This window comes from Crocuta crocuta, unplaced genomic scaffold (assembly GCF_008692635.1).
Source record: "Crocuta crocuta isolate KB4526 unplaced genomic scaffold, BGI_CrCroc_1.0 scaffold175, whole genome shotgun sequence".
NCBI lineage: Eukaryota > Metazoa > Chordata > Mammalia > Carnivora > Hyaenidae > Crocuta > Crocuta crocuta.
Genome location: NW_027530988.1, coordinates 3102529 through 3111827, shown reverse-complemented (window position 1 = coordinate 3111827; position 9299 = coordinate 3102529). Strand labels below are relative to the sequence as shown.

Sequence of the window (9299 nt, the reverse complement as noted above, 5' to 3'; positions counted from 1 at the left end):
GGGAATGCTGCTTGGACCCGCCGTGAGGGGCTGCCTCGCCGGAAGCCCCCCGACTCGGTCAGCCCCTTTCAGAGAGTCCTTATAGGTGGGTAGCCCTGGACAGTCCCACTGAGCCCCCTTCTTTATTCCTTGGGCTGCCAAAAAGGCCAAACAGCCTTGGCTCCCTTTCCTATCGCTATCCGGGGCCCCCTTCCACATACACAAGATGCAGGCTTCCCTCAGAGCAAGTCTTTGCTTCCACAGATTTGCCCCCTTTGCCTGTGAGTCATGGCAGCTCCCATGAAGGGCCAAGTGTGCGTAGTGACAGGTGCTTCCAGAGGTATTGGCCGCGGCATCGCCTTGCAACTCTGCCAGGCAGGTGCCACGGTTTACATCACTGGCCGCCATATGGACACGCTGCGGGCCACTGCCGCGGAGGTGGGTGCTCTCTTCCCAGTGGGGCAGAAGTCTCCCGGGGTAGTCCTTCCCCTTAACCACTCCTTCCACTAATCCCTTACCTGAAACCATTATCTTCCTCAACGAAATGTGAATATTTATTCAAACTGGAATAAAGGAAGCCCCCATATGACTTCAGATCAGGTCAAATGTTGCCACTAAGGAAGTTTTATGAAAAAGCCTTGTTTGAAACCTTCAGGGATTTTGGAATTGCAACTGAAGGGTTGTGGACCTGTGCTTTATTTTAGGGAAGACTTTATTAAGCTCTACCCTTTCACTTGGCTTTTTTTTTTTAATAGTTTATTGTTAAGTTGGTTTCCATATATTGGCTTTTTTTTTAATTGGATTTCAGTTAAATACATATTTGGTTTGCTAGGCACTGGGTGAAGGCTTGGGGTTACCAAGATTAATAAGCTGTCACTTCTGCTTTGAAAAGATAGGATCTAGCAAGAAATCAGAGGCAGACACAGAATATTCTGGGAGGACAGGTGAACAGTTAGGAGGCAAGAAGGTAAGAGGTGGGAACCAGAGCATGGATCTGGAGAATAGGGGGATTGGTCTTGAATAAGGTATTTCTTCTTCCTTTGAAGTTAGAGGATGAGGACTCATTTGTGGAAGGTGAGGTAGAACGGAAAGTAGAAATAGTTCATGCCTGAGAGTTTTGGTTTTTCACTAACTAGGCAGGAGCATTGGTGAAGTGAGGGTAAGAGGGCTGGGACTGAGGAGAGGTTACACGTGAGTGGTGAAGGGTGGGAGCTCAGAGCCTGAGAGTTGTAAATGACCAAGGATAAGGAAAGAGAGAGATACTCCTTTCCTAGGAGCATCCCCCCTTCCCTATTTGTCCTTTGCCTTCCACTGAGAGTGTACAATGCCTTGCACGTGGTAGGCCTCCGTAAATGTAGACTTTAAGCTTGAGATCCCAATCCGTTTTCCTCTATAAAGGATCAGGCACTCCTGAAACTCCTCAAATAAACACCAGAGGGCGGTATTGCTCACCATATTTCCTCAGCCCTGAGAACTTTGATTCCTGTTTGCCTTCTCAGCGCCCCCAAGCTGGGAGTTGAAGAGAGTTGCCTTATGTCGCACACTCATGTGCATCTATCTATAAGCTCACATCCCTTCTGTCTCTCTCCAGGCACAATCTCGAGGGGGCCAGTGTGTGCCTGTGGTATGCGATTCAAGCCAGGAGAGTGAAGTGCAAAGCCTGTTTGAGCAAGTGGATCGGGAACAGCAGGGGCGTCTGGATGTGCTGGTCAACAACGCCTATGCTGGGGTCACGGTACCCTTTAAACTTTGATTGCAGCTCTACATCCCTACCCTCCCCCTCTGACCCCTGAGTCCTTATCCCCACTCATTGTCCCTTTCATTATCCAGCCCCTCATACCTGCCTGCCTTTAGATCACCCACTTCAACACACTCCCTTTGCCTTCCAGGCAATTATGAAGAACACTAAGAAGGCATTCTGGGAAAGTCCTGCCTCCATCTGGGATGATATCAACAATGTTGGACTCAGGTGAGTGTTCCCTTCGTCCCATAACAAGAGCCTGGGTTCCCTTCACTCACTCAGCTGAGGGCCTGGACTATTCCCCATACATCCCACCTTGTCCTCCGACCTCCCCATCTCTTTCTTCTCCTTTTTGTCCTGTTTGTCTCACAACTCTGGAAAATTTCCATCCAGGTGGATCTGTACCTGGGAACACTGACTTTTACCTTGTTTCTGTCAGAACTGACACAACTGAACTTGCTCTTGGCCTTTCTCCGGCCTCACTCTGCACATCCAAGCGCATGATTGGAAGGAAGCTTCTCTCTTTCAATAATGCACACCACCTGTAGCTCATATTAACAAAAATGGTTAGAAGAAGAAATTCTTTTGTCGTAGATCAAAAGAAGGTCAATGAGAGTGAGTGCCAGCTGTGTTAGCCTCCACATCCTCAGTCCAGATGCACGGGCAAGGGCACTCCCACGTCAGAGTTACACACACTGCATGGGAGTAAGATGAAACCCAGCACGGAGAGTTCACCTAGCATGACACACCAGTTGTGTCTCTTTTTTATTGTTGGAACGGTGGTGCCCTTTCAGAAACTGCACTTCATGAGGGTGTGATCAGCCATGTGGGAGTAACTAAGAGATTATCTGAAATTCTGTGCCCANAGAGTGAGTGCCAGCTGTGTTAGCCTCCACATCCTCAGTCCAGATGCACGGGCAAGGGCACTCCCACGTCAGAGTTACACACACTGCATGGGAGTAAGATGAAACCCAGCACGGAGAGTTCACCTAGCATGACACACCAGTTGTGTCTCTTTTTTATTGTTGGAACGGTGGTGCCCTTTCAGAAACTGCACTTCATGAGGGTGTGATCAGCCATGTGGGAATAACTAAGAGATTATCTGAAAATCTGTGCCTACAGCATTTTAAGAACACCCACAGCTTCTAGTGGAAATACCGAGGAAGCAGGATTAGAATCCAATTGTGATCTCCAAGGCAGAGGAAAGATTATGAGGAGAGGGGGATNGGGGCCTCCCTGGCAGAAGCAAAGAAGGCGGGGGGGAAGGTGATGTGGCCAGGTGCCCTGGCTCTCACCCTACTTTCTGTCCTTCTACAGTGTGACAGGCTGGCTGCTGACTGTGCCCAGGAGCTGCGGTGCCACGGTGTCAGCTATGTGTCTCTGTGGCCAGGGTTGGTGCAGACAGAACTACTGAAGGAGGCTGTGGTGAAAAACAACAATGCTGATGATCCCCTGCTGAAGCAGGTTGGTGAGGGGAGGAAGAGGGAGGCGGGGAATGCAGAGGACTCAGCCTCTCTTTCCTCAATGACAAGACAGTAGCAAAGAGTAAATACCCAGCTGTTTACTGTGCCGGGAGCAGGGCCAAGCACTGTGCACACGTTATGTCCTTTCATCCGGTAAGGGAGATACGATCTCCATTTTACAGATCTCAATTCGGAAACCTGGGAAGGTTAGAAACTTGCTCAAGGTCACATATGCCATAGATGGAAAAGCTTCTTTCCCCGAAGCCCAAGCTGTTTACCCCTGCACTGAACTACCCTAGAAGGTCCAGATCCTTCCCAAGATCCTTCCACTTAGGAAAGATAGTNCAGGCGCCCCTGTGCCTACAGCATTTTAAGAACGCCCACAGCTTCTAGTGGAAATACCGAGGAAGCAGGATTAGAATCCAATTGTGATCTCCAAGGCAGAGGAAAGATTATGAGGACAGAGGGGGATGGTCAGCCAATAGGCAAGAAAAGAAAATCCAAAATGCTGATAATTGGCAATGCCCCCATGCTCAGCCCTCCAAAGAGAGGCCTTCCACTCCCTCATCTCTTGTGGGTCAGAGTTTTGAGCCTATAAGGCAGAGGCCCAGGCGTTGGTCCCTGAGCCCTAATGAATTTTCCAAGATAAAGTCCACTTTGTGAGCCTCTCGGAAGCCCACCAACATGTCCTCACCTCCCACACACACATTCACGTACACATTTACTGTGCCTTTCCTCTGCATTACCTTAGATTGGGCTTTCCTTTTGAAACTACAATTCTCTCTACCTGTTTTCACTTGAAGGGTCCTGTTTCCCATGCAAATGAAATGTTTTTCTGGTTACCCAGTATGCTGGGTGTGTACTGGAAGTTCCCTACGTAGAAAAGTAGAGAACTGAGTTTTCCCTTCACACTCATCCACTGGTGGTTCCTTTTACCAGTCTTCCTCTCAGAAAGCAGCTTTTAGCCGTTGATTCTCCTGGTCTGGGGCTGCCTCTATGTGGCCTTCTTTCTGCTGACCATGACCACTGGAGGGCAGAGGAAGCTGCCAGGGCTATAGCAGCCAGGCCAGCAGTGAATGTCATTTATTCCTTCTTCTTCCTTGCCCCACCTTCTAGAGGTCACTACCTGTGCTCAGTGTATGGAGCACGGCTCATGGTGCCAGCCGGCCGGGGACTCATCGTGGTCATCTCCTCAGTTGGGGGGCTGCAGTATCTCTTCAATGTCCCCTATGGTGTTGGCAAAGCTGCGGTGAGGACCCAAGAGCACAGGGGTTAGGGAGGCATCAGATAGTGACGGTACCTAAAGCTCAGGATGTACGACCCCCAATGGTCAGAGTAGTCAGGCCCACTGGCCCCCACCTCTCCCTCTGCCCCTCCATAAACAGTTCCGTTGCCTGGACTCCTCTTGGGTGGCCAGAGTAGGTAGCACCCCCAGGGAGGTAGACAGCTGGGACAGGGCTCCTGGGAAGGGCTGGGGCCTCCCTGGCAGAAGCAAAGAAGGCGGGGGGGAAGGTGATGTGGCCAGGTGCCCTGGCTCTCACCCTACTTTCTGTCCTTCTACAGTGTGACAGGCTGGCTGCTGACTGTGCCCAGGAGCTGCGGTGCCACGGTGTCAGCTATGTGTCTCTGTGGCCAGGGTTGGTGCAGACAGAACTACTGAAGGAGGCTGTGGTGAAAAACAACAATGCTGATGATCCCCTGCTGAAGCAGGTTGGTGAGGGGAGGAAGAGGGAGGCGGGGAATGCAGAGGACTCAGCCTCTCTTTCCTCAATGACAAGACAGTAGCAAAGAGTAAATACCCAGCTGTTTACTGTGCCAAGAGCAGGGCCAAGCACTGTGCACACGTTACGTCCTTTCATCCGGTAAGGGAGATACGATCTCCATTTTACAGACCTCAATTCGGAAACCTGGGAAGGTTAGAAACTTGCTCAAGGTCACGTATGCCATAGATGGAAAAGCTTCTTTCCCCGAAGCCCAAGCTGTTTACCCCTGCACTGAACTACCCTAGAAGGTCCAGATCCTTCCCAAGATCCTTCCACTTAGGAAAGATAGTGGGTCCTGGTGCCAGGGTACAGGATGTACCTGGATGTAGGAAAGAGTGGCTCCAGCATCTTCTAAGATTCTGAGTCCTGCAGGTGTAGTGATGAGGGCCTGTCTCTCCTGGAATGGAAGCTAAAAGTGGGGGGGAAAAAACTCGGGCAGTTCTCTTGGGAATTAACCCTTCACTTCTCTGCTCCTGTGTTTCAGCTCAAATCTCGCTTCACCTCTGCAGAGACCACAGAAATGAGTGGCAAATGTGTGGTGGCTTTGGCAACAGGTAAAGCGGTTGGGGGCAGGTGGTAACAAGGAAGGGCATGGGGAATCTGCAGGGTGCTTGTAGCCAGTTCTCAGTCCTGGCTCAGGAGGTGGTTGAGGAATATGGCCTTCTTTTCTCCGGCTTCTGGAGACCCAAAATGGGCCCAGGTTGAAGTTTGGGAGGCTCATGAACTGGCTTGTAGGAAGTGTAGCCGGGAGCCAGAGGCCTAGGAACAGAAAGAAAGAATTCTGGGCACCTAAGCCTGTTTCAGTGGTGCCCTGTGTATTGGGCCCAAACCTTGTCACACTGCATCACCGCCATGCCTCCTCAGCTGTATTTGTGCCCACAGACCCAAATATCCTGAGCCTGAGTGGGAAGGTGCTGCCATCTTGTGACCTTGCTCGACGCTATGGCCTTCAGGATGTGGACGGTAAGAGTTTTGGCCCCACAGCCAGCCTGGACCTCTCTTCCTCCGTTCCCTGCTCACTCCTCCTCCTCCCACACTTACTCCCTATTCCTTCCTCCCTCACATCCCACTTAGGCTCTTCAGCCTAGGTGGAGGTGTCNCTGAGGGTGCCTTCCCAGCAGCAGCCTAGATGGCCATCAACGTGATGAGACAGCTGCTGTCAGTCTAGTCTTTCTAATCTTTGAAAACGGCAAAGTGAGGGCTGACGTTTCCCAAAGCTGCCCATAGCATGTGCAGAAGCCGTGACCTTCCTGTGTCTTTCTGGGGACAGCACTGCTTGCGGTTCCAGTTGTGTGCTAGGGTGGCTCACTAGCTTGCGAAAGAGCTGACTATATGCTTCTCTTCTAGCTCTGCAGTCAGTCAGTGGTGACTTCATATTTGTTGCTTGAATTTAGACAAGAGTGTGTATGCCGTAGAAACTAACAAATGCTACTAATCAGGGCTTTATTTATTTATTTATTTATTTAGAGAGCTGGCTTAGAACATGACTGGAACTAACCGCACATTTTTTTTAATGTTTACTTATTTTTTTAAAAATTTTTTAAATGTTTTATTTACTTCTGAAAGAGAGACAGCGTGAGCAGGGGAGGGTCAGAGAGAGAGGGAGACACAAAACCTGAAACAAGCTCCAGGCTCTGAGCTATCTATCAGCACAGAGCCTGATGTGGGGCTCTAACCCACGAACCACGAGATCATGACCTGACCCGAAGTCAGACACTTAACCGACTGAGCCACCCAGGCACCCCAATATTTATTTATTTTTGACAGAAAGTGTGAGCAGGGGAGGTGCAGAGAGAGGTGAGGACAGAGGATCCAAAGTAGGCTCCACACTGACAGCCGTGAGCCTGATGTGGGGCTCGAACTCATGAACCGTGAGATCACAACCTGAGCCGAAGTTGGTCACCTAACCAACTGAGCCACCTAGATGCCCTGCAAGCACCCCATTTAGATGACAGTGATCCGATATCCTCACCACCCTCTCAGCCTCTTCCACTTACCACTCTAAGTTCCTATAATCTTCTAAGGCCGGTGAGGGGCAGAGGCATTGCCTATGTGCTATAATACGAATAAGGGCCTCCAGAGCTCCTGCAGCCTTCCACAGCCATCATTAGAACAAATCCTGCATGATGGCATTGTCTTCTAAAGGCCGCGAGGTATTATGGGAAGAATATGGACTTCAGAGTCATGCAGATGTACAAATAAATTTTGACTCCATCACTCTGGGAATGAAATGAAATAACATCTATAATAGTCAGGCAATAGGTAGCCATCAAAATTGTCAGTTCCTTCTCTCAACAAATACTTAAGAACACGCTCTGCACCAATCACCATTTTTGGCTTTGGGGGCTCAGAGCATATGACAAACCAGGCCCTGGCCCACAGAGGACTTCCGCTTCAGCCCGGGAAGGCCGCAGAAGTCATGTAGACCTTCCACTGACTGGAGGAAGTGAGTGAACTGAGGCCCCAAGGGTCCACACTGTGTGAAATTAGACCTCAGTCCTGGCATCCCCTGAAACCAGAGGGCACAGTGTTCTTTCTAGAACATGACCCTGCTTCTCTCCAACAAGCATTAGTTACTCTTGGAAACGTAAGCAATAGAGTACAGAGCTCTGACGGAATGAAACATGGACAGTGAGTTTTGATCAGAGGTAGAAGAGACAAGATCTAAGAAACTTAATAGCAGAGAGTCTCAGGATGTTGGGGGTGATCAATGTTCATTCAAAAGAAGTTTATTTAACGCCCACCCTCTTCCCAGCACCATGCCAGGCACCAGGGAAGACTCGTTAAGTTTGTGAGAACAAACAAAAGTTTGTGGGAACAGTCCAGAGTACCCTGAAAATACAGGAAGAAGCAACTAGAAAACTAGAAGGAAGTAATACTGGCCAGAGACCTCCTCCAGCAAGGGCTGGACCGAGGGGTGAATTCCAGCTTTCAGGACAAGCCCCTGAGAAGGAGTTCCCATCAGCCCCTGAAGGCCCCTTTGGATGATATGAGTGAGAGTGGGGTGGGGACTCAGGCAAGGGAAAAGGAAAGCCCACATGAGGGCCCCACAGGAGCCCAAGCTCAATGGACAAATCAAGATGAGGTGCTTGGGCCCAGGCCTGCACTTTTTCCTCCCTCTTCCTGGCTCCTACCCACCTTATCCTACTCAAAGGCCTTGATACTCTCTGAGACATTTCCTGAGGTCCTTCTGCTCCTTGGCCTCCCCATCCCTGGGCAGAGCCCCCACAGTGACCTCAGAAATTGCTTCATTGCAGCCTGCCCCCCATCCCATCTGGTCCCTGGTCCTCACCCCCTTGGTTGGTCTACTCCGCCACAAAGCCCCTCTCCTGGTCCCTTCTGCCTATGCCCTCTCAGGCCCCTCCCCCCATCCTTCCCTACTCCTCCTACCCCTATGGCCCATCCTCCCCTGCCCTCTCCCTGGGTCCTGTGCTGAGTCTTCTCCCTGCCCTTCCATCTCCCAGTCAGCTGGTGTCGGTTGCAGCCTCGTCCATACCCTGCCCTGGGCAGGGAAGGGCAGATGGGTACAGGCAGGCCTGTAATGCAGAGGTCTGTCTCTCAAAGTGCTTTCAGTTACCATCGTGAGACAATTAGATTTCCACGGGGAGACCCAGGGTAGGGACTCAAAGAAGCAGGAAGGGTCAGCGTAGCCAGGCTGCCCCCTAGGCCACACACAACTCTAGTTCCTTTCAGGTTTCACCTTCCTGGGAGTGTCACAACATTCTCCCTGCCTTTCCCTGCAAAACCTCATCTCTTAGTTCCTGCCTCCAGGTATCCAGGGGCTCCCTTGCTCATCTCAGCCGCAATCCCTCCCTGACATATACCTCAGCTAGCCATCCCACTCCACACTCAACTCGGAGTACCCTTGCCCAGGGACCTTCACAGAGCCTTGGGGCTTCCTGTCTGACCAGGCTACCTGGCCCATGTTAAGCTCATGTTGAGCTGCAGAGACGGAATCCACCCTGAGCAGGGGTTAAGGACAGGAATAGGCTGGCCCTTCTCTGGGTGAATGCCACTGCCTTCTATACCAAGGTGCCTCAGGGTGCTTAGAACTGGGCCGGCTTGCTTGGAGTAAGGTCAAGGGGTCCAGAGACTGCCTGGACTTGTGTGCCAGGACAGCAGAGGAACTGGAAGCTGCTTGTGCTTAACTTGACAATGGGAGAATCTAAGTGAGAAAAGGAGCCCTTTTTTAGGCTTGGAAATGGAGGAGCCTGTGAGAAATGTTGGGTAAGAAACAGAGGGAGGAAGTAGGGTCAGCTCGGTGCAGTTTCTGTTAGCAAGTACAGACACGTATGCACCTGTCCTCCAGTGAGCAGGTCCTGGCTCCCCACTTCACGAGGAGGTGTTCCAGAA

At 50.9% G+C, this 9299-nt stretch overlaps 1 protein-coding gene across 1 annotated transcript in view; it reads left to right on the top strand.

Annotated features, from left to right (window-relative positions):
* The window catches only part of DHRS1 (dehydrogenase/reductase 1), a 6446-nt gene extending 412 nt beyond the window's left edge, over positions 1-6034 (top strand). Inside the window, exons 2-8 of the mRNA XM_077770261.1 lie at positions 244-417; positions 1571-1714; positions 1869-1948; positions 4300-4432; positions 4747-4893; positions 5431-5500; positions 5829-6034. Coding sequence (XP_077626387.1) covers positions 268-417; positions 1571-1714; positions 1869-1948; positions 4300-4432; positions 4747-4893; positions 5431-5500; positions 5829-6034 — 930 coding nt within the window. The 5' untranslated portion in view covers positions 244-267. The remainder of the gene's footprint in view (positions 1-243; positions 418-1570; positions 1715-1868; positions 1949-4299; positions 4433-4746; positions 4894-5430; positions 5501-5828) is intronic.
* Positions 6035-9299: the final 3265 nt, after the last annotated feature.